Below are 25034 nucleotides of genomic sequence, written 5' to 3' on the forward strand. Positions count from 1 at the left end.
TGCGGTCATCGCTCCACTAGAGCAGGTGGTGAAATGCTGAAAAGGCTGTTTCACTCATGCAGAAGAGAAGTTTGCTTGGCCAGAGCCCATCTTTGTGTCGGTGCAGCACCACACCGTGCTCTGATACTTCTCATGCTTTGCACACCCTTTCCCCCTTTTCCCTACTGGACCCAAGCAAGGAGAGCTGAGGAGGATTTTCTTTCATTTTGTTTCACCAGCTTTCTAATTTAAGTCTCCCTGTCCTCCCTCGCTCCAAAACTACTTCTTTGGCAGGGCCGGGAGACTGAGTCACGGCCGTGGCCCGGGATCCTGCCTCCCGCTTTGGCCGGCAGCGCTGCGGCTGATTCAGCGCAGACCTGCTGGGGATGCTCGTGTGCGCTTGCTTGCTGCAGTGGATGGGGGCATTAACCTGGAGCAGGGGGGAGGCTTTGCTGGTGTGAGTAAATGAATATGTTAACGAGCAAAGAAGCTTACTCTGATGTATGAGCCCAGACCTTTTCCTAATGCGTTGCTTTCCAGGGAAAGGGTTGTGTGCGCTCACTTGGTAACTCCAGGAAACTTTTCACAAAGGCAGGATCACTCTGAAAAGCAAAACCACGTGGGAGATGCATCTACACAGAGATCTGTAACATCATGGGCCAGACAATTAAACCAGATTATAAAATGAAGCTGTTCCTTAAAGACTGAATGGGTTTTGCAGAATTTGTGCTGGATAGGGGTAGCTTCTCCATGAAGATTGTAGGGAACAGGGGTTTTGTTCTTTCTGCTGATATCCGAGTATGTGCCTTGTGCCGACCCCGCTGCTGGAAGCAGAAACGCAGTTCCAGTTGGCAGCGCTATGAAATCCAAGGTTTCCTGGAGATATCCCTCCTGGTTTCCAGCATGGCAAGAACCCTGTGGGCCAGTCCTCAAGGATTTGGCTCCTGCGTCCCACTGCTGAAAGAAAGCAGAGAAAGTAAATATGCAGACCCTTGGAAAACCAGCCCGGTGATTGCGTTGGTGAAAATGCCAGTGGCTGCTTCCGATAAGAAAGAGAGGGAGAGCAGCAGGAGCGGGGAATGTTTCATTTCTGGTGCATAATGTTAAAAGCAAACAAAAAGCCCCTCTTAAGGATAAAGGAGACTCTCAGAAGTGCTGTAGCCTGCTTAAGACATACAGAACTTTGTCCACAACCTTGAAGTCTTCCAGGCTAGCTTCAAACATCACGTGTGCCGGCCAGACAACAATGAACCCTTTGAACACATTTTGGGTCAGAGTACTATTTTCTCAGAGGGGGAAAGGGAAGGGAGGCTGGTGTTTTGGTCTTGTATCAGCAGCCGTCTGTGGTGAGCCCCAGATGCCTTCTGTGGATGGCAGGGCTGGCTGTGGCTCCTCTGTGCAGGCTGGTTCCCGAGGGACTGAGGTCTCCCACAGCAGCGGGTCTTCTGCAGAGCCATTGCTCTGCAAGGCTTGAAGCTCCTCTGCCGTAGCTCTGCAATTTTGAAGAGAGCTTTTAAAAATAACGTGGGAGTCTGTGAAATTATCCTGCTGCGATGTGTCAGCTGTTGACACAGCAACATGACGGTATGTCATCACTTATTTCCTGCTTGAGGGATCGTAAAGTCTTCTTGCATGATTTGGGCCCATCTGCTTTCCAAAAGCTAAGCTTTATTGTATCCCTCTCGTCCTCACTGTCCTCTTCCAGACTTGGTCTCTGGCACCTTCCCTTAACCTTGTTCATGAGCTGTTTGCGGTCAGGTCATCTTAAAGCGCTTAGTTGACTTGGGCATGGGAGAATGAGTTACCCACCTTCTTGTACGTGTCTGGGCCCTACTGTGAGCTGGCTATTTGGACCACTGTCATCAGATACATAAGCAACAACTTTTCCATGGTAGGACTGATGAAGAGGGCTATTCTTCTGTGCAGTTAATGGGCATGTAAGTCTGACTTCTTTCCCTGCGTAGCCTGGGACCAGAAGTGCTTCCAAGCCAGCTGACCTGTTGGGCACAAGAGAAAAGTGTGCGATACAGCACGTGAGTGAGATACAGCAATCATCTTGCAGCCCTGGTCTGAGGTGTCCAGGCATGGTGGGCAGCCATCAGTGCATGCCTGAAGGCGAATTTGAACCTTGAGCTGCAGTGAGAAGCCCACCCCGTCCTGCCTGCAGCCCCAGGCAAACCGAGGTGTGCAGGCTATTGAGAAGCTCAGCTGGGGCTCTGGCTCGTCCTGGTGCTTCACTCAAAGCATCTCTGTTTTTTCCAGAGGACTTGAAAGCTGCTACTGCTGTTGTTGGTCTGGTGTAAAATCCAGCCTGGGGTAGGTGGACAATTGGAGGTCGGTGTTGTCCCTCCTGACCCATCGCAAGACAGTGCTTTTGCTGCCAGCAAACCTGTGCCCCTTAAATCTGAGCTTTTTCAACATCCCAGTGCAAGGACAGGTCTGTGTGCAACTGGGAATCAGACATAAGGACGATCTCACGCTAAACCCTTTGGAGAGCAGCTGAAGAAGGAGCTTGGCTCAGGTCTCGTGTCAAGTGGGATGAGAGAGGGAAATGTCTCCAGCTTGTTTATGGTCTGGCAGCCAGAGACCTTTCTGTTGCTGTCACTGGAAAGCAGCTTTTTTTTGTATTTGCATCATTCCTGGGATGTTTCTGCTGCGTGCGCCTGTGCCGCAGCCCGGCAGCATGAGCTGAGCACTCTCTGCCATCCTCGAGGGCTTGTGGCACGGCCCCAAAATAGGCTCTGGGCTGAGCCCTGCCATGCCATGGTTTCACAGAATCACAGAATCACTAAGGTTGGAAAAGACCTGTAAGATCATCAAGTCCAACCATCAACCCAACACCACCATGCCCACTAAACCATGTCCCGCAATGAATGCCACGTCCACACATTCCTTGAACACCTCCAGTGATGGTGACTCCACCACCTCCCTGGGCAGCCTGTTCCAGTGCTTCACCACTCTCTCGGTAAAGAAATATTTCCTAATATCCAGTCTAAACCTCCGCTGGCTCAACTTGAGGCCATTTCCTCTTGTCCTGTCGCTACTCACTTGAGAGAAGAGACCAACACCCACCTCTCTTCAACCCCCTTTCAGGTAATTGTTTGCTGGGCTTTGCAGTGCAACTGAGGGACCTGTGCCCTGTTCCCCACTGTGTGGGCTTGCAGAGTGGCTTCAGCTCGGTGAGCCGTGCTTCCCTGCGTGGGGAGAGGCTCAGGAGCGTCCTGCGCTGGGGAAGCACTCCCAAGGAGCGAGAGGGGAAGGATGCTGTCATCACAGGAAGCATCTGTAAATAATAACCTGGAAGGCTGAATGCAATACTGGTGCTAGCTATGCAAGTCTGCCCATGACTCCGTTTGCCAACCAAGTCACCAGTTAGGTTGTGCGGATTTTATTCTGTGGCCCAGATTTATTTTGGATGGAAAACCTCATGTTTCCAGTGACGTTACACCTGCAGTGATTTATGTTTTGAATTAGCCTTGGCAACAACCAAAACACATTTGTCAAAAGTTCTTCATATTTGTGCTTTTTAAAGCTTTTTTTTTTTTTTTTTAATTTTAGAAGTATGCTCTGCTTTTTTAACAGTAGACTGGGCTAGGAGCAGATGAATGTTTTTCCAACAGCTTCTTGAAATGAACAGCTGTTGTGCACTAAATCAAACAGAAGGACTTTGTGGAAAGTAAGTCCAAAGTGATTCTTTTTAAAAACAAAAACAAAGTGAAATGCGATATTATGGTTAGGTGCACATGCCAGGAGGCTAAGTGAGTAAATGAGACAATAGGCTTGTGACTTGGGCTCCCCCTCATATTTAATCCATCAATAGCTGGCTGTAAATTTATGTTTAGAACAGAAATGTTGGAAGGTGGTGCAGTTGCCGCACTCTGCAGCGTGGGATGTTCTGAGATGTTGTTAGCGGTGCGTAGCGGCGTGCGGGACCTGAGAAACCCACTGCTTGCTGCATGGTCTGTGGTGTACCATTGCCTGCTGCAACCATAACATAGGTTTAGGGTTTTTGGGAAGCCATACGTACCAGTTAGGCTGTAGGTTTTGTGGATTACTCAGGCTGAGCAAGTGTGCTTTGGATCTTATGAGAGATGAGACATGAAGTTATAGATGATTTCCTAAGTGATGTCTTTTTAAAGTTAATACTGGAATAACCCCTGAGCTGTTTCTGAGGGGCTGCTGTACTGGAGATGCTGTCTTTGGACTGAGATGCAAAATGCAGATCCTTCTTACTGGTTGTGATGGGATTTCTCAGGGCTCGTGGTTTCCACTCAGATGTTTGAGGTGAGTCCCACAGGATGTCATTACATCCTGGCTACCTCGCTGCCTTCTGTGGCTTCTATTTCAGTCTCTGGCCCTCTCAGTTGTGGCCCTGGATTGTCTTTAACCAAGTTAAAGGACCTTTGTGAACTAGATGATGATTAGGATCCTTACCAATAAGGTTTATTAATATAGTTAGCCATATTTTCTTTTAAAAATCCCTGCATTGACGTATCTGTTTCTTTAAGCATTCTCTTCTCTGTGCCAGGGAAAACCCAGACTTGGTACCAGACAGTGAGAGAGGATGGATTTGGTTCTGCTGCTCCAGGCCAGGGAAAAGTTAGCAGCATGAAGTCTGCTAGATGGCAGAGTTCCTCTGCCTTCATCCACATCATGTGCTGTCATTGGAGCTGCTTGCAGGTTTTATTTTCAAAAAAAAAAAAAAAAAAAAATTCTTTTTTGAGGGTTCCCGATTTTGCAAATTGGGTTTTCAACAAAATGGAAACATTTGTGGAAAGCAAGGATGAATCAACATCTGGCAATTTCTGAAGCCACCAGATATTTTTTTTCTTTCTTGGGGATAAATGCAAAAAAGAATTTGAGCAAAGTCTTTGTGCACATAAAACCCTCACTGTCCAAGCGTGATTGATTAGGGACTCTTGGTATTTTCCTAATTCTCTTACTTAATCTTGGCATCATCCGCCTTTTCCATCTTAGCTATTTCCAGTGGAGATGAAACAGTTCTTTGCAAAGGGGCAGAAGACACCCACCCATGTCAGAGGCTCCTTGGACAGACAAGCTGCTGTTCCCCACGGATCGCGGGGGGGAGCAGGAAGCCACCCCTCCCTGGCTGCAGCTCAGGACAGTAAAGCCCTAGTGAGCCTGACCCTATTTGACTTCTCCTTTCTAGATCTCAGTCACTATAAACAGCCTTTTATGGTATTTGCCTTTCAAAGAGGAACCAGGGTGTGGATGGGAACAGTGACAAAGAGCCACTTGTAAGGACTGAGTGAGCTCTTACAGGAGACTGGTGCATAATTTTAAGATCAACAGAAAAGTCTTGCAATGTCTTAAGCCCTGAAACGTCATCCGAGGTATTTAAATGCTGTCATTCAGCCTCCCAGCAGCCAGAGCCAGAAGGTTCGTGCTCCTGTTTAACAGGGAAACTGAGTCATGGAGATGCTTAGTGACTGGTAGAAGAATTCCCAGTACGTCAGAACCAGAGCCAAGAATTAAAAGCAGAAACCCAGACTCCCTTTGGAAGTGCTCAGAAGACACTGGCTTCTGGCAGGAGCACGACTTCAGCTGCGTCCCCAGCGAGGGCAGACAGCTCCTCATTTTTTGCATACTAGAAAACAGTTTTGCCCCAGACAGCAGGTAGCGTCTCTCAGCCCACCAGGGTGACATCAGCGGTGGGGCTGTAGCCGGCATGCAGAACGTGTCGGTGCTGTGAGTAATAACAGCCTGTGCTCGGGGGGGGATCCCTGCCAGCATCCCTGCAAGAAACACCACCGCCCGTGTACACTGCTGCACGGTATTCGTGTCCGGCTCCCCGCAGGCTCCGGGCTGCAGTTCATCCAGCAGTTGCTGGCGGGGCTCCCTCTGCGGAGGGCTGCCATCCTTCCCTGGAGCCACACCAAGCAGCTGCTTTCCCCGTCTCAGGCAGGCAGAGCAAAGCAAGCAGTAATGGAATAAACACCTGTGTTGTGCCTACAAGTGACACACATCCTTCAGGATGTTGCTTCCTGGTGCCAGTGAGAGCTGAGAAACTGAGGAGTTAGCACTTGGACAGGAGACCAGTGAAGATTATCCACCATCGCGGATGCTTTTAAGCCCCTGACGTGGAGGAGTGTGTCTCTAACAGGGTTTCCAGCGAGTAGGGCCACGAGGGTGTCAGAATTTGGAGCTGAACATTGTATGTGTTCAAGTTTGTCCAGGTTGTGGCAGGCATCCAGCCTGGCTCTATCCATTATCTGCCCCCAGTACAGGAATCTGTGCAGACCAAGCATTTATCTGCTCGGAGGTAGATATCAGTATTTTGTCTCTGTGTTTGTTCCAGCGGTGAACACCAGTCTCCTCTTTGAAGTCATGTTCTGCAAGCAGCCATTGCAGATATCCCTGTGCCTGAGCAGCAGTCCGTGTGGGACATGGTGTTGGGGCTCAGCAGCCTCCCTGCCCAAGGACTGAGCTCTTCCCTCACCCCAAAGCACTGAGCTCCCAAAAGTGCTGTCTGCCAGCCTGAAATGGGAAGACCTGCATTGCTGAAAGGCCACAGAAGTCACTACAAGCATGATGGAGCTGCAGGGTCAGGACTTAATATGTGTAAGGGTAAGAGGTGCTTTGCCAAAGCACCCTGAGCCTGCAGCGCCTCCCTGGTGTGCTGGATCTGCAGGCAAAGTCCAGGCAGGCATGCCAAGGAAATAGAGGCACGGGCTTGCAATCTCCAAGCCATGTGCATTATGTACTGTGGGTTATAAATAAACTGCATCACTGGCAACATGTTTGTGAGAGGCCAGGGAGGATGGTGGTACAAAAAACCTCAGCTCTGTTTCATTCAGGCTGTTGGGTGCTTCGAGTTTGGTGCTTGGTCACCAGCGCTGGAGCAATCAATGGGAAGTGCTGGCTCTGATGCTCTGGCCTCCCTTCTGGATTATACCAGTCCCCAGGAGTCCAGTCCGTGGACTGCTCTTGCCCAGGGTAATAAGTCTGTGTCTTATTTCCAGCTTTTGGCTGTGAGGAAGAAGAAGGGTGAAGGTACGTACCTGTAGGAGAGCAACCCAGAGTCAGAAATGTGGCATGTGCTGCTGATCAGCCCTTTGCAGAGGGCACATGTCTTGGTTGCTCTCAAGGTCACCCCTTTGGCCGCACATGCACTGGCCAAACTGGGAGCTGACACATCCCCCCCCATGCTGTTCCACTGATTTTCATGAAGGGAGAACTGCAGCACTGGGAGTGCGCACAGCTCTGCTCTGCCTTTCTGCAGGCTCTTTCCCAAGCCAGGGTAATGGGATGAGTGAGACTGCCTGGAAACCTCGGTCAGAGGAGGCACAACCCCTTAGCACAAGTCTTCCTTGCCTTTCTTCCCCAAGCAGGTTTGCTGTATGTTGCTCCCATCGGATACAGCACCCGCAACTGCTGCTTGGCCGCTGTCCGGGATGGGCAGCAGCTCCTGGGCAGCTCACAGGGTAAAACTGATGCTGCTGCAGCAGCAGATCTTGTGATTTGGTGCTACGGACATTATAACTCCATTACTGTGCATTTGTAGGGGGTTTTTTATACACTAATTAACCAATGGTTTGATTTGATGGCGATATTCTGAGCTCTATTACAAGCAGGCGATTGTAACTCAACATCCCAGCTGGCCCCGTGGCACAAAGGAGGGATTTGAAAGTGCTGCTCTGTGCAGACTGCATTTGGCAAAGGCTCCTTCATCCCACCACTGGATCGAATGTCCTGATAAAGAAATGGGGCTGAGTGGTCTTGTTTCACTCCTTCGAGGAATGGCGTTAGGCGCTGGCGACCCCGGGATCTGGTTCTGATTTGCCGCGAGACATCAGACTCCTTACCTGCAAGCTGGGGAAAATGATACCTCTTTGCAGGGGCCTCACAGGGCTCTGCTAAGATTAGGGAGGGAGGGAGGGGAGATGAAATAGCTGTGACATTTCATTGTTATTATTAATGATGTAGAGTGAAGCCAGGGCATCTCTGTGAATAATCGCTGCAGTTTGCCGTTCGAGATTTGGCTGCATTTTTTCCCCTCCCCTACCCTCTGCTAATCAGAGCAAAGTTTGACTTTGTAGGAGAAGGGCTCAGAAACCAACATTTCTCAGTGTCTGAAGAAAAAAACTGAGTGTTTCCTGGTGTAATTAGGTCCAGGCTCTCAGGAAATGAAGGCCGTCTAGTTGATAAGTGTTTAGTAATGATTACCAAGCTATGGCTGGGGAAAGCGAGCAAAGTGTTTTCATTTCAGAAGCAGCAAATCCAGCTGAGACTTGTGGTGTGTGTCATGTATGGAGGCAATTGTCCAAGTGGTATGTGGCCTCGCTCGCTGAAGCGTGAGCCAAATTCGCCCTGCTGTAACTCCACAGGAGACGCTGGAGCTGCACCAAGAGCCTGAGCAGCAGCGGATGCTGTTTGTAACGTGCCCCTGGGCTGAGTGTCGGGGGCGTCATTCTGGAGACTGGTGTTACTCTTCTCTCAAGGCCAGTAATTCCTCTCTCAAATTAGTAACAGTGCTCATCAAAGCTTGGGGAGCTGGCGTAGGGTACAAGTCACATTTGCAAGGGTAGAATTACACCCTTTCCAAATGAAATACATGTTTCTTCAGTAGTGCTGGATAAACTGAAGGTGGAAGCGCATGAAGGTGGATTCTTCAGCGTGCTTTCATTCCGTGTGTCAACCTCAGCTGCAGCAGTCAGAAGCTCTTAAGAAAGAGGACCTCTCCTCCAGAATTTGCAGGGTCAGATTTTGCTGAGAACATGTCTGGCAGTTGCTACGCTGTGAAATCAACGCAATCCATCTCCTGTCAGCATACTCATCCTGCCCACCAAGAGAACACCCTCGAGCCCTGATGTGCTCTTAGTGTCCTGGATGAGAGGGTGGGTTGTGGGCCCCTTCCCCTGCCCTGTTTCATCTGCCTTCATTTCAGAAGATGCATTTCTGTGGGAAAACCCATCCCTGTTTTACTCAGATGGGTTTGAGTTGTAGTGTAACAAACGGTGGAGGAACCTGAGGAGGTTTGCAGTGCTGCCGCAATGGCTCTTGCCTTGCAGGCGTGTAAATGTGTGTGCAGGTGTATTTTGCAGCAACCCTCAGGTCTTCTGAAAACTCTGACATAGCCTAGCGGTAGGTCTTGTTCAGCCACACAGCTAATCTGGTGAAAATAATATACTGGTGTCTTAAAAATCTCCCAAATCCCTTATTTATTGCAGCTTGTATAAATGTGTTCCAGAAAGGATTACACAGCTCCCCGGAGGATAGGTCCATCAGTGGCTTTTCAGCACAGTGGTCCAGAGGCAAATCCTGATTCAGGAAGCCTGTAAGCTGCTGCTTTCGCTGACGATACCCTGTGTGGGAGCGTCACTGTATACCTGCCATGTCCTTACACTCTGCCCACAAGTGTCCACCCCTGGCCACTGCTGAGGTAAGGTTCCTGGGATACACGAACCTTTGGCCTCAACCAGTTTGGCAGCCCATACAGGTAGTGCCCCTTGCAAGACCTTTCCTTTGCTTTTCAGACCAACTGAGATTATATTGCAGAACTATGGATATATTTTTCACTTCCCTCTCTTTCTCTACAAGCATTGCTTTCTTGCAGAAAGTAAATGCACTGCCTCGATGCTGGCCCAGTAGTGGTGAATCTGTCAGATCAGCATAGAAGTTTCTTTTCAAAGACGGCAGTTTTCTCCAAAGTCACCTAAGGCATAAGCTCAGTTTGCTTCCCCTTGGCATTGGGCAGTTCCCCTCATGGTGAACAGAGCCCACCCCTGATTTGTAGGTCTTCTTTAGTCTTTGCAAAATGCTTGTTGAATTGGAATGGTGATCTGATGATTTATTTAGTCAAGTCTGCAGTGCCCTAATGTCCATCACCATCACGATGATTTCCAAGCATTCAGCAGTTGCGAGTCATGATCCACTGGTTTATGACTCGAGCCTGGGAAAAGGTATTCCAGAAACATTGTGTCTGGAAAAAACATGGTAATTAAAACCATTTCCTTGAAGACTGTCAAGGATTTTCTGTGAGGGGACAATGCATAGATATGCTATGAGTCTGTTTTCTCCTTGGGATTTAAGCTTTGTTTGCTTCTCCCTTTGCTGTCCCATAGTGGCTCAGGGCAGAGGGAGATAACAACCTCTTTCTCAGCAGAGTCCTGTTTGCAGCCCACCCTCAGGGCTATGCACTCTGCTTTTCAAACAAACTGCTCTGGTGTTAATAAAATAAACTGTCCATAATCACTGTTAGGGTCAGTCAGTACCCTCTGTAGATGACCTTTCTGTTGCTCAGGGAAAAGGTAGGGAGAGGCAGTCTTCAGGCTTGGGACAGTGTTTAGATAAGCTATTTGACAAAACCCTACCTCAGAAAAGGGCTGCAAAAAAGGAGTATAATTTTATCACCGGATCAGTGTGGCTTCCTGGCTCTAGGATGGTCATATGCAATCCATGCGTCCTCTCAGAAGGGCATTTTCTAGGGGCACAGATAGCTGTTTGGTTGATGTTGAGTAACAGCAGACAAGCATATGCATTTTCACAGGAAACTTTGGCTCCTGAAGGGCATTCAACAGCTCATCATGTCTGACTCTTTTAAAAGGTGCTGAGCCATTGCTAAACCCTGGAAAGGGAGGAAAATTTCTGCTGTAAGAATTGTTCTGTTTGTCTCGGATTCTTCTGTTGTGTTTTTCTTAAGTGTTTTAGTAATTATTTCTATAGAGTTATGAACATGGCGACAGCTCAGTTAGGAGTCTGCCGCAGTGTCTGATGTTATCAACCAGTGCAGCTGGACTAGTTGCAATGTCCTGGGAGGCAGGATGCTAGAGAAAATTCACATCTAAACTGCAAAGCTGTTGCTTTATGGGTCTCAGAGAGGGAAGATGCGTAAAAGCAGGAAAAACGCAGAATCTGGAAAACAGAGAATATGTGACAGTTATGGTAATTTTGGGTCCAGCCTCCGACTTGCATTGCTGCATTCTTGCGAACATACCAGAGAAATGCCATCGATCCTTTCCAGGCAGAAGTACTGATGTCCAGAAGTTTGCCGGAATAAGCTGCTTTGCCTTATTCTTGTAGGCACATGGATGGCATCAGCCTGCCATGCACAGCCCCCAGGTTATTCCCCATCGCTTGTGTAGTATTTGTTAATTCAGTCACGAGTATAACTCTCATCCCCTCATTGGGAGAGAAGGTTGTATGTCACTGTGGTTTTAATGAAATCCTTTGCTGATGGGAAGTCTTTTGATAGAGACGTGCTGCAGCATGCTTTGGCCTTCATCCTCCTTAAAACAAACACTGTTAAGTTTGTTTCTGTGCCCATGATTCTGTGTTGGTGGATTATACTTGGGTTGGGATCTTAGACACCGTAAGACTGTCTGCAAAAGCACTGTCCAGTGATCCTCTCCCAAGCATCCCCCATTCCATCTGTGTCATCACTTCAGTTCTTTCATCACAGATGAGTTTGCTTTGTTTCTGGCCCAAATCAAATGCCTTCGGGTTCCTGAGGTTGGAAGACTTTGTGGAAACGCAGAATATTGTTATGTTCCCGTGGCATCTCTGCTGCTGGAGAGAGTGCCCTGTCTGCTTCCTCCTGTGACTCACGCTTACATGATGCACTACTCCCCAGCCCTTTCAACTGCCTGTCAAGTTTGTTTTGTTCTGTTTTTCCTCAAAAAGCATGCAATCAGTTTTAGCCTGAATCAGATTGAAGCATTCCAGCCTTGACCTTCCTCCCTTCACGGGCAAAGGGCTCCCTTGCTCTTTGCTGGCAGGGTTAGCAAGATTCACCTCTCTCCTCCCAGGTATTTCCGAGACTCTCTGCAGGGGACCACCTGCTTCTCTGTCTATTATCAGCCAATATATCAGATGAAAGTTCATTATTTGTCTAACAGGGTGTGGCCCATGGGACTTTCGCTGGTGGTCTGTGAGGAAGGGTTAGTCACGTACTGCTTGTTTCCAGCTGCTCGATTTCATTAGCTTAAAACGCACGGGCTAATCTTTCACTGATACTTTCCCAGGTGTGCAATGACTGGGGCTTCCAGAGGGATGCTATAACAACAGGAGGAAAGACATGCATGAGAAAACCTCCACCCTGGAAAGCCTGGCTGGCTTTATACCCGCTGCCTTTTAGTATTTAGCACCACTTGTTGCCATTAGTCTGTCAGTGTATTGCTTCTCCCATGCTACTCATCTCCAAGGGCCACTGGCTCATCTCTAAGTACCTGACTGAGGAAAACTCTGGCATGTAGGAGCCTCGTGGGTAACCATGCCCACAAATTTCTGAGGGCTGAATACATCCCACCTCTTCCAAGGAAAATTGTAACGGAAGCTCTTAGTTAGCCTTCAAATTATGCTAGCATCCTTAAAAATGGAGAAGGAGCCAATTTCTAGCCAGACACGGCTTTTGGAGGAGCTGCTCAGAGCCCTCCTGTGGTCCAGGGTGCAGGATGTTTTGCACCACTGACTGCGGCGTGGCCATCGTGTGTTGGCAGCGTGGTTGCATGTTTGCAGCTGGAGGGAGGGGGACAATTGGCCAGGTATCTGCTGATAGAAGGCACTTTTTTTTGTACAGAGTAATGTGCTGAAATCTGTGTACTGCCAGCTCCTGTCTGTGATCTCAGCTGTCGTGTACTGGCATGGAGGGAACAAGCCCATCTACAAGAGGTCTCTTGCCCAAGCTTTAAAAACCCAGTTCTAGGAGTTTTGGTTTTTGCCAGGAGAGGCCACACTGCATATTCTAGGAATTTTTCCTTGTTGAAAATGCTGTTTCACACACAACTTAGCTGTCATCAGACTATGTTAGGCAGAACTGAGTGTTTACACAGGACAAAATCTGGCTCGGAGTGTTTTTCACAATCAGTCAGATTGAAGGTTCAGTAAAAACCAAACACATTTCCCACTGTTTGCTCCGTGGATGAATCCTGCGATGCCTCAGTGTGTTTGAGATTTATGTGGGAAGTGTCCTTCCTGCTGGGAAGTGGTTTTGCAAGTCACTTGCTGTGAGTAATGACCTGCTCCTTGTGCAGTATTTGCTACACCACGTGTGCACTGAAGCATATAACGCACAGCCAGAAATGTGTGAAAATCTTCATCCTTACCTGCCTGGGAACAGGTTAAGAGGAGCATGTCAGAGAGGGAAGGAAGGAAGTGTCTCAGTCTAATTTGCTTTCTCAATGCAGAACGGCCTTCTCAGGCGGGGGGGCAGTCAGTCCGCTTGGCACATACATGTGTACACTTACATAAAATACCACCAGCATAGCCCAAGTAAGAGATTCATTAGGAAATCTGATTTCTCTCTTGGTTAATTGAAAGAATTTGTTCCATGAAGAATATTGAAGTGGTTTGTTCAGTTTAGTTTTAAATTTCCAAGTATCTGCCACTTTCTGGAGACTAATTCAATGTCTAGTCAGCTTTTTTGACCATGTACCTACCAATCTGCATCTGTTTGTGTACTGAAAAATTGCTTGTTGGAATAACAAAAAACCCCAAATCCTTCTCAAGTTTCCTCTGTGTCAATTCTCCAAATTTCTTCTGTTTTGGATTTGGGTCTGCCAGAGCGACTTGTGAGCAGCGGCACACAGCGAGGTGCGCTGGGGTGCTCTAAGAGGAACTGTCCAAAGCACATTGGAGGTTGTCTGCATTTTGAAAATGGAGAATACCTCTGAAAAGGTGCATGTGGAGCCTCCAGGAAGGCATCACTACTGCTCCCCGTCACAGTAGTAGCAAGGAGGGGGAACCAACCCTATTTATCTTGAGTTGGAAGACAGGGAACTGGTAAACTCTTTGGAGAGAAGGGGATGGTGTGTTTATGAACTCAAAAGGCTGCTTCACATCTTCATCACTTGGTACCTATTCCCTACACTTGGCTAAGGCCCTTTTCTGCCATATGTTTGCCTTCCTCTCTGAATTTAGTGTTTCTGAGGGGTCAGTGGGTGTCGTTGTGGGTTGCAGACAGCTGAAGCATCTTTCTGTGAATGTGCAATCCCATCAGCAGAGGGAAAATTTCCTGATTAACTTCTCTGGAGAATTTCTTCCTTCTCTATTTGCAATAATAAAATACTTGAGACGAGGTCACATGCTATTTATAGCCCTCTCACTGCTGCTTGCTTCTACTCGCCCAGGCAGTAAGCTGTGCATAGACACAACGAGATTAATCCTTCATGACACTGAACCTTTTATTTCCCTTGTTATCTGTGCTTACCAACTCCAGAGCCTTCCTCCTCTGCAGAGCCCAGTGCACTAAGCCTTTGATACAATACAGCAGCAGCGGAGCTATGGAAAAGTTTAAAAAAACAATATCTGTTCAGCAAACCAGGAGTTGTCTGAAGGTTTGAGACTGGTTTCTAGGTCAGCTGAATAGTTTGAAAATATTCACACAAGCTCCATGCCAGGCTCATGCACTCAGCAATTAACGGAGGTTATATGCAGGTAGGTTCAGTCTTGGTATGGCAAGAAACGCTGGGGTTTTGAGGGATCTGATACATTTTCCAGTGTATAAGCCTTACTTCTCTTCCCCTCCCAAAGAAGTTTTAATTCAAACTATGTCTTATGTGCTGAAGTTACCTTAATATAGAAACAGGTTGGATTATGACAGTCACACAGAATGCATGACAGTTGCCAATATCTGATAATATGTTCAATGAAATGGGAACTCATCATCAATAATAGTCTGAGGTCTTGGTTATATCATGCCGTGTGACCTCTTGTCTCAGGCAGTCAGAATCGATATTGCTTTGGCTACATTCTCTCTAAAATCATCTGACTTTTGCACCTCTTTTAACCTTGGTTTTGCTGTGAAAACTGCAGGGTGAGCTGGGAGCACCTGAGCACCTGTAGATGTTCTGGCTACAGCTGCTTCCCCCCATAAACGGCACTATGTCAGTGTTCAATGTAACCAAACCGGTGGTGGTCCGGCTCACTGTGCCCCCAGCTGCAAGAGCAGACTGTAAAGCTGTGCAATGCCCATCTCTCAGACCTGGCATGACGCCTGTTCTACTTCGTTATCCCCACTGCCAAGCACCAGAGAGCAAACTTCAAGGACTGCAAGGTTAGGGTTGATGTAGCTAAAACCACAGTGCTGTTGTGTGCCGTATCCCCTAGGGAAGGGGCTAGGGGTTTAAGCTTGCTGAGCATTTTGGCATGAGAGAGGCTTTGGTCAGAATTCATTCATCTTCAAATAGTGAGGGCAAGTGTGAATTCAGAGCACATGCCTGCATGTGGAGCTGAGCCCGTTCAAGCTGTTTTCAGGGGGGCATTGGCAATGAGGTGAAGCCTCTATTTTTCTCTTTGAGGCACGCAGCAGCCAAAGTGATGATAAAATCAAACAGCAAGTTAGACATATTCCAGTGAGACAGCTTATTTCCTAACCATGGCAGGTTGGTGACAGTGACCTTACAGGTACAAATTAGTTTGCTCGACATGGAGTTTACTGGCTGATACATAGTTTGACAGGTACAAGAATGACAACGAACTATTAAGGGACTGTTAACATTATATTACGTGTTTCATCATGCAGCCCATGAAAGCTCCATAAAGGCTTTTCTGAACTGTTATCAATGAGAATTGGCATCGATTGTATAGTGGTGCTCAAGATGTTCACTCAAGGTCCTTTCTCCAGCCTGTGTTTGGTCCTGTCTAATGCTCCGTTTAAAACAGCCTTCCTAATCCAAGCCACTACTGCAGGTTGGAAGTCGCAATCCCATTGAAGTCCAGGCCAGCACTGTCCCAGATGGGAACAAAACCAAGCATTTGCAATTTGCTGAAGTTCTTTAATCTGAGGTTTTGCAGCTTAAAATAATCTTCCTGCTTTTCTGTGAAATTAAACACTCCTAACATTTGAATGAGGAAAAAAAATATTTTTCAGCATCAAACCCCAGAAGCACTTAAATGTTGTGCTTTCCCCTTCTTGGCTCTAGCCGTTGGCATGGTAAGATCAAAATGGACAGGGTGTTCCCGGGGCTCCCTCAGTGCTGGTGTTCTGATTTCATGTGTCCTCTCTGACTGAAATACACAGGGTTTGGTGCAAAGCTGCAGCCATAGTCCAGCGATCTCATTCCAGTGGGGTGAACAAGTAGACTTTAGAGCACATACTAAGGTTGTGGTTCTACAGTTGTCACTTTTTCCTTGCTGATTTTCATTCAGTGATGGTTGTACAAAGATCAAAATCCCCTTGTGTTACATGCTTGCATATGCTTATGGTCCCCGAGTTGCTTGCCATCTAAATAAACAAAATTATTACCCTGTGGGAGAAATGCTGTTATTTTTATTGTTATTCATTAAAACAATGGAAAATCAGGCACAAAGAAAACAAAATGTTTTTTCCAATGGCTGCACAGTGAGATTGCAACAGGGCCAGAAACTGAGTCCAGGTGTCCTGAGTCCCAGCCCAGGCCTTTAAACACCAAAATATCCTCTCCTTGTGAATTCAGAGTGTTTTGGCAAAAGTTTCCCTGGAGTGTTTCATAATTAATGTCAGTGCTAGTCTCTGAACGTGTCTTACTAGTTAGGAATTTGCTTTTATATACACGCATCCACTTAAAAACTCCCCAAAACGTAGCAGCTGTTGGCTTCCTTGTGTTACTTGAACATTTCTAAGGCAAATATGGGGCATGATAAATTGAAGTGTTGAGTTGAAATGTTCTGCTTTGAGTCCACTTAGCAAAATCCAAAGGTCATCTCTGTTGTGGAGAGCCAGCAGGACTAGACACAGTATGAGCCTTGTTTCAAGGGTGGGAAAGGGATTTTCTGTTGTGTCTAGAAATCAGACTGTTCCTATCTCACATGGGTGGATTTTATCTAGGATGAACTAAGCCCATTCTAGGAGCTGTGACAGTTTTTGACAGCTTTCTGAAAAGGAGCTAGAACCAAAGGAAAAAAGAACATTCCACAACAGACTATTGCAGCTTGCATCTCGAGGGACCAGTTCCCTGGCTGAGATGCATTTTAAGTTTGCACAGGCAGGATGCTGTCTGTGGTGTGGAAGAATGCAATTCTCCTAGGCAGTTCCCGAGTGGCTTAATATCAGTCCTCTGGGTCAGGTCAGCAGCTCATGTGTCTCCAAAAAACCTCTTGCCCCATCTCGAGCTCCCTAATTACCGGCTGCAGCAGCAGTCCCGCCTGCACTCAGCATAACTTGAAAATCACATCATGAGATGCTCTGGTCGGTCCTTTATCCTGTATCAGATGCTGCCCAGCTGCGATGAGCTTTTCCAGGATGGGATTATGTTGAGACGAGCTTTTTCAGGATGGGATGTATGTTTCTGAATAGGAATGTCTCTTATTTTTAAAAAAATATTTCTACACTGAAGGGGTTTGGGGATTTTTTGTGCTGTCCTGGATAAAAAATTCTTACAGTCATTTTGCTTGCCTGCTGGGAAGCCAAGGGGTTATGCTGGAGAGTGGTGTCCTCAGGAAAACTCCAAGCAAAGGACTGGAATAGATGTTGTTTTTGCAGTAAAAGCTGGCTTCCCTGCATATGTTGTCAGCACAGAGCTAATCTTGAAAAACTTCTGAAGTTTACACAAGGCAAATTTTTTGCGTTTCTGTGGGCATCGCAGCACAGCGGTGCTTTGGTGTTCAAAAGGCAGATCTGGGGAGCAGATCTTTCAGAGGTATTCACACGTGCTTCTTCGGTCAGCTCTGCCCTGGCCATTCTGGGAACCGGACAAGCAATTTTGGCTGTGCTGGAGCAGCAGAGCAGCAGAGGGGCTTTAGGAGAGCACCCACCTGGTGTGGGTCTGGCCCTGTAGTGATGGCTGGGCGTTTCCTCAAAAACGTCTTTAAGTATCTGGGCACCTGCTTTGAAAACCTCTCCATGCCCCAGCGAGCAACATGAGAGCGTGTCCGGAACAGCTGGTCTTATATAAAAGTGCCAATTCCACAAATTCCTTGGTAGATTTGGGTGTCTGCTCCCATTCAATGTCTCCCTATCAGAATCACCCAGGCATCCCTGACAAGCTCAGCCAGTGATTTCCAACATCTGTGATGTCTCCAGTTGCCACCAGTTTGGCTCACGGTAGCCCCCCTGTTCGCTTTGCAGACTGTGTTTGCACTCGTCCTGATCTAAACAGCCCAGATGAAAGTGCTGGGTGCTTCTCTGGGGGATTCGCTGTATGCCAGGCGGCCCGATGCGTGTCCTGCTGTGTTCCACATCTTCCCCGCTTCTCTCGCCTTTAAGCTGGGCTCCCAATCACCATCATCTATCTATCTCCTTTTTTTAATGCAAAAATTGGTTTCAGCAGCTTGCTGCACTTTCTAATTCCACCTTGTTTTGAGGAAAAGCCAAAGGAAACCTGTTACAGTAATTTTTTAATATTTGCCACTTGGAAATTGTGTTTGACAGTGGCGATTCAAAGGGCACCAACTGCTTCCTTGGCAGCCAAAACACGCTCCTTCTGTGCCGTTAGGGAAGGTTACTTCACAAAAATAATGCATGTCTTCACCCTGTATTTTCCCGAGTCTCAGCAGCTGCTTTCCCCTCCCCTCTCTGTCTCATATCTTATGAGCGCATCTCTCCACCCAGGACTGTGCAGGGGGTTGGAGTAGCTGAGTTCAGAGGATGTGCAGCTGGAAAAGAGGCTGGACCCCATCACCGGTAGACCACGTTGCTCATAAGTGACCTGTCTGGCTCTTGGGAACTCCAGTTCTTCTGATTTCCCTTGCACTGGGCTTTCCTCTCATTTCAGCTGTTTTCCTTAGCCTCTGTGTTCAGGTTTTCCTTGGTTACCCCATCACTGCCCAGCCCAGGGGTGTCAAAAGGGTGTCAGAGGTATAGGTGTCAGGGGGTGCAGCATAAACTGCTGTGTTCACTGTCCTATGTCATCAACTCAGTTGGTCTTTCTTATCTTGTTACAGCTGAACAAACTGGAGGAGGCAGCGAATGCAGCTCACACCTTCTTCATGGCAAACCCTGAGCACATGGAGATACAGCAGGACATTGAGAACTACAAGACCACAGCAGGGAAGGTCAGCTTGGTTGACCATGAGGCCAAGCAGCACATGGTGAGTCTGAGCTAAAAAGGTGCCCAAGTTAAGTGTCAGGCAGCCTGCAGAGAAGGGATGTAGGAGGCCAAGAGACCATCATCTGTGAATGGGGAGATTCTTGCTGAGGTCCATATTGCAATATAGCAAAACAAACTCTCCCTTTCAGCACCCTCCTTTAAGGCAAGCCAGCTCCTGCTTTTTCAAGGCACTCTCTGCTGTTTGTTCGATGGCTACATCCCCAACATGGTCCCTCTCTTCAGGGTACTCGGGGGAAATCCGTGGCTGTGAACATGCACCAGCAGGCAGCTTTGATGGATGCCTCCATGGGCACTGACAGATCTTGGCTCACGCGTGTTTCTTTTGAGCTGGGTTCTCCCACCTGGGCAGGGTACGTGCACATGAATGACTGTGCTGGTGAGGGTACAGGGTGACAGGCAGAAGAGTGACAGCTCTTTCCACCTCCCCAAAGTGAAACACCAACACAAATGCCAGGGTCACCCCCAACTTTCTGATTTCACAAGACACAAGGAAGGAGAAGTGGCCATTTGGTGTAATTAATGGAGGTACTAAGACAGATCTGCCTGGGTCAGGTGCAGTTTTTTCCCTTGGCATTCAGTGTTGTTGGGTAGGAGGGTTAAAACAGAGAAAAGGAGTGTTTTTTCACATAATGCATAATCCAGTAGTGGCACTGAGGATGCCCTAAGTACGGAGATTTTCAGAAGAGCATTTAGGCAGGTTTACAAGGTTCCAGTGGTCAAAAAGTCTGTTGATGGCTTAAACGTGGTTTGGTACAACTGCTTACGTCTGGTAGGTACCAGGGGAGATCATTCTGTCCCTGCCTGCTTGTACTGTCTTTTGAAAATCACCTGCAGTTGGCAAGGGCAGGCTGCTGTGGTCCAAGCAGCGTAGCCCGCTCACGGTCTTGTCTTCTGCCTACCTACTTTGCAGGAGGACTACAGTGCCGGGGTAAAGCACTACGACAAGGAGGAGTATGAGCTGGCCATTGACTTCTTGGAGCGCGCGCTGAAAGGGTACTACTCCGAGGATGAAGATTGCCAGATCATGTGTGAGGGACCGCAGAGATTTGAGGAGCATGAGTACCTGGAATATAAGGCTGGCCTTTACGAAGCTATTGCAGGTGAGATCTTTTTGCATCTTTAGGGTTCTCACTCTTGGCCCTGCAATGTTTTTAATTACTGAGTTTGGGCCTTTGGCTGGATTTGGTGAAGTGTCTTCCCTTCCATCACTGCTGCTGGTGAGTAACGCTGCAGGAGTCACTTGTAAGGCCAGAAGATGCAAATACAGTGGACAGGGAACTAGAACATCTCATTTTGGTCCTGAATAGAAGCTGGGCTGGAAGAACTGCTTTTCCAGATGTGTGGAGCTTTTGCAGCTTTCTGTAAGAGCCGGAATTATAGGTACTTTAACATAAACTGCCTCGTTTTCCCCCTGTACACAGTCTCACATACCTCACTGGAATCTAGACATTGCTGGCCCCTGTTTATATTTTCTCTGTGTTTTCAGTGTGTATGAAGAGAGCAGCAAAGTCCTCTTGGCCACACTCCAGATGGCCAGGAAAGTTGCCAAAAAGGCTCAGAACATAGATTTCCTCCCCGTCCAAAGGGATGGATTTGTCATTAGCAGAGGCCCACCTAATCATGATCTTCACTGAAATCTCTGGAAAGAATTGAACATTGCTATGCAATCTTCAGATTTGCATGTGTGGCTCTGAGCCAGAGGGGATTAAAATGGTTCGTTCTCAGTAGAAATGAGATTACATTTAATTAGTCGTAAGGGAAAGAAGAGCAATAAATTACGGTTTGTTTGGTGACAGAAATCTTATTTATTTGCTCATGGTCTTGGAGTTGCATCAAGCTCTGGAGTTTTGCCTCTTGTGTGGAAAATACTTCACTCAGATGCAGATTGTTTTTTGGTTTTGCATAATTCTGTTTGTGTCGAGACAGGAAATCTAATTGAAACGACCAAGATGAGAAACCACCAACATACCGGATGGGAAGCTGCCTTTGTCGGGTTTATTTACCCAAGCAAAAAATGTGAGGAGCATTGTAAGGGCCGACTTGGTACCAGTATAACTGTCAGCTGATCATGCCTGCTTTTAAAGCCATGACCAGGTCACCCAAGGCCATATCAAGCCCTCCCAAGAGAGCAGCTTTCAGTGGCAAAGGAAACTCACCTTCCTTCTTATTCAAAGCTGCTGCCCATCGAACAGGTTTTTGTCTCTGTTAAATTGTTTCTGTGCTGTGCAACTCGAGCGCAGCCCCAGCAAGTGGAGAAGCTGTTTCTGAGCTGGACCATGCGGAGTCCAGACGTGGTCATGGTGTGGTGGTCCTCAGCCCAGCACATCACCTGGGAGTGAGAACAAGCCAAATGGTCTCTGCAAGCGCAGTGACTTGGCTTGGCCAGATATGCCTGGGAATAAGAACTCCAAAACCCAGGGCTGTTCAGGCACCCAAAGAAACAGGGAAGTGAGGGCACATGGAGGGAAATAAGCTATATAGTGCAACTGCTTTCCTATAGGGAACCAAATGGTTTATTATGGGACAACATAATCCACTGTTTGCCCCTGGACCAAGGGCGCTCAGCCCCAGATGTTTCAGCAGGGAGGGGGAACGCTAATACACCAAGAAAGGCGAGTTTAAGTTTCTTCAAAACTCTTTTCTCTTTTCAGTCCCAGGCTGGTTTGCTGTGCTGCTGCATGGGGTTGAAATGCTTTCACCTCTCCACCCCAGGGACAGATGCGTTTCAGTGAATTGATTCCAGACTATGTAGCCTGTTTCTAGGGCACCTTGACAGTACCAAGGAAAAAGCACTGCTTCTTAGTGATGGATTATTCCAGGTCTGGGATGCTTAAATAGGTTTAAATTACAACAAAATTATTTATGTCCTTTTCTTTCTTGCTTTCCTTAATGTAATACCCTGGATGTGTATGGTACATCAGATAACTACTCAGACTACCTGCCCAGAGCAAATGGGGACTGTTTTGAGTTTCCACTTGATTTCATTGCAAATTCCTTGGGCTGTTTCCTTGGCAGCTCTGAGAAATGCTTTGGTAGCTGAGCACATTTTTTTTTCAAGCCAGTGTTTGTTTCTTAAGGTTTTTAATGCTGTACAGAGACAGAGCAAGCAAAGTAGATTTGTAAGTACATTGCAGCAAAGGCTCCAAACTGGAATCAGATGTCAGTGTTGGCTTCAAAATTATACAGCTGATACAACGCCTATATTGTGGACTCCTACCAGCTAAGAAAACTTGCTAATGGCAGATGTTTACCACGTGCTTGCATTTCCCGGGGAGATATCTCATCTTTGAGAAGCAGCAAACACGGGGATTTTGCAGCCAATATTTGCACCTTAGACCTTTCAGACCTGCAGTGCAGGTGCCTTGCTTGGCTATGCTTGAGAAGCTGCACCGACCCCTCTTATCTAAACCTCCCTGTGTCCTCAGGAGCTTTGTGGCTGCAGAAAGGAGAGGATTAAAGATGAGCTGAAGGAAGGGAGTGTGGAGATGGCTTTCGTGTGGCAGCACATGTGGCCACCCTGTCTTCACATGTCCGCTTGCTTTGTGGGTGTCCTCGCCTTTGGTTTGGCTCTTGGGGTTGAAGAGCTACCTGCCACCTGCATGTCCCTGCGCCCATCCCGCCTTCCTGGGCAGAAGCAGCAGCTCCCAGCACACAAAAGAGATGCTCAAGCTCCCTCTACAGTTGACAGAAGGAGAACGACATTTCTCAGGGGGGGCAAAAATGTGACTGCAACTCTCCACTGGCTTTGGGAAGGAGCCTGAGCTCTTTCTCTAGGTGCGCAGTCGCCTGCTGGACCAGAGCAGCATGAGTTGCATGTCCTTCGGTTAGAGAGATTTACTGTCTGTCTGTCCTGGTCTCAGCACCATCATCACTGTCATTCTCAATTCAGATCGTCTTCTCGTTCTTTTTGTGGCAGATCACTACATGCAAATCCTGGCCTGCAAACATGACTGTGTCCGAGAACTTGCCACGCGTTCGGGCCGTATCTCGCCCATCGAAAATTTCCTTCCCCTCCATTATGACTACTTGCAGTTTGCCTATTACAGAGGTAAAGGCTGTCTTTCTGTTCTTCATAGCGCTTGCTGAGTTTTGTTGCATTTTGTACAAGTTTGAATTGTTTCATGTGGAAATCAGGGTATTTCCCCATGATGTCTGTGCTATAGTGATGTAGTGGCATGGTCTGAAAGAGTGAGGAAGCAAAGGACATTGGAAATTGTCTCTTTGAAAGTCCTTTTCCTTTCAGGTTGACTGAAATGCAGTCAAGTATTTTTGTAAAAGTGTTTTCAATCATCACTCGAGTTTTTAAAGCTCAACCTTTAGCTTAAACATTATTATACTTTAAATAAATCATGCTTTTTTAGGGTCCTTTCATTTGCCTTTGATATTAGAGTTCCGGGGATTTATATGTTTCATTTCCTGAACCAACTGATACATTTTCTAAGTTGATATATAACAGATATACAAGTTAGCCCAAGCTTAGCCCAAGATGCCAATTTTTGCTAATTACCAAATATTTTAAGATTCACAGTAAAGTTGGCAGTGATATAAAATATTGCCAGTTTTGTGGTCCTGTATGGCATTTTATAATGTTCTGTTACATAAAAGAAAATCAAGGCAGAATTCTGCTATCATCTCGGGCTTGTGCTGAGAGCTCTTTCCTGAAAAGGGCAGAATGTGGGAGAGTCAAAATTGCTACTCAAACCTAAAGCTTCTTCATTCATCAATGCAATGGGAAGAAAGCTGGAGGAGTCAGCAGCGTTTCATGTGTGGTGTACACGCTTTTTTATTCCTCTGCCCAATTAGAAGTTTAATGTGGAGGGTAAAAACCTCTGGAGCCTTGAGAGATGCTGCACATGAGAGAGGCAGTTTGCTGCCAGACAGCATCCACATCCTGCTCATCCAGTTGGATCCAATTTGGATACCATCCCCAACCTGTGCATGACCACAGAGAAGTCGTGTCTCTGTGCCTCGGTTTCCCAGCCGGAGCAGTTAAGACAAAGTTGCATCAAATGAGCCTTGTAAGGTGTTGGGCTCGTCCTTCAGCTGCCAGAGAGCTCAGGCTGTGCCCTCCCTCTCTGCAGGCTCCTCTCCTCAGCTCTGCCCCGCTGTGCTCTGCGTGAGCCCCTGGCACCGCTGGCAGGGCTGTGCCCCCCTTTGCCCCCCCTGACAACTGTCGTGTTGCTTCCCAGTCGGTGACTACGTAAAAGCCCTGGAGTGTGCCAAGTCCTACCTCCTCTTCCACCCCGATGATGAAGATGTCTTGGAGAACGCAGGTTATTATGAGGGCCTCTTGGAAGGTACGATGGATCCAGACACCATCAAACCCAGAAAGGTGAGAGTGAGTGTCACCTAAGAGCCCTTGGAGGGAGGTTTTAACAAAAGCATCAGCTGGAAATAAAAGCAGCTTGGCAGCTTTCCCACAGTGGGACCACTTTGAAAACAGATGTGGAGATGCTGGACTAGCTGGCAATGCTAATTGTCAGGGTGCAAGTGCAGGGTCACCAGTGTGGGGGAGAAGCTGGAGAGCAGGATCTTCTTTGAATAGGGACTTCAGCTTAGCAAAGCCCAAGCAAGGACAGGGAGGGTGATGACTGAGTGCCTCAACAACATAAACCCTCCCCTCGTTCAGTGCTCCAGAGGAGACACAGAGGAGGAATGCAGTGAAGCACTGAGCGGAGGGCAACCTCCATTGAGGCTGAGAAAAATTTTCCCAAGGGGAGGTTGGGATGTCAGCGTTACTCTCAAGTCACTGAGCTTGGATTTCAGCGCTCAGCCTGTTCTGCGAGGAGTAGCTTTACTATCACAGGGTTAGGCTGGGGTCAGACAACCAAACAGTATGTGTTCAGTCACCCAGCGGGACAGGCTTCCTCTCCGGTCCAGGCAACCTTAATCTGTGGCCCTGGGGCTACCTTTCTCACATTGTAGAAGAGGAGAAGTTCCTCCCATCCCATCACAACCCTGCCGAGGCTCATTCCCCTTGTGGCATAACCAGAGGGGGGACGAGAATTGGGTTTCCCATTCCCTGGGGAATTCCTTGATTACTAGGAAAATCAAGGTGAATTTGGTGAA

At 47.5% G+C, this 25034-nt stretch overlaps 1 protein-coding gene across 1 annotated transcript in view; it reads left to right on the plus strand.

Annotated features, from left to right (window-relative positions):
• The window catches only part of P3H2 (prolyl 3-hydroxylase 2), a 71538-nt gene that overhangs the window by 37115 nt on the left and 9389 nt on the right, over window positions 1–25034 (plus strand). The window contains exons 2-5 of the mRNA XM_059822487.1: window positions 18799–18945; window positions 19876–20065; window positions 22882–23013; window positions 24155–24297. Of these exons, the coding sequence (XP_059678470.1) occupies window positions 18799–18945; window positions 19876–20065; window positions 22882–23013; window positions 24155–24297 (612 nt within the window). The remainder of the gene's footprint in view (window positions 1–18798; window positions 18946–19875; window positions 20066–22881; window positions 23014–24154; window positions 24298–25034) is intronic.

This window comes from Gavia stellata, chromosome 11, assembly GCF_030936135.1.
Source record: "Gavia stellata isolate bGavSte3 chromosome 11, bGavSte3.hap2, whole genome shotgun sequence".
Classification (NCBI taxonomy): Eukaryota; Metazoa; Chordata; class Aves; order Gaviiformes; family Gaviidae; genus Gavia; species Gavia stellata.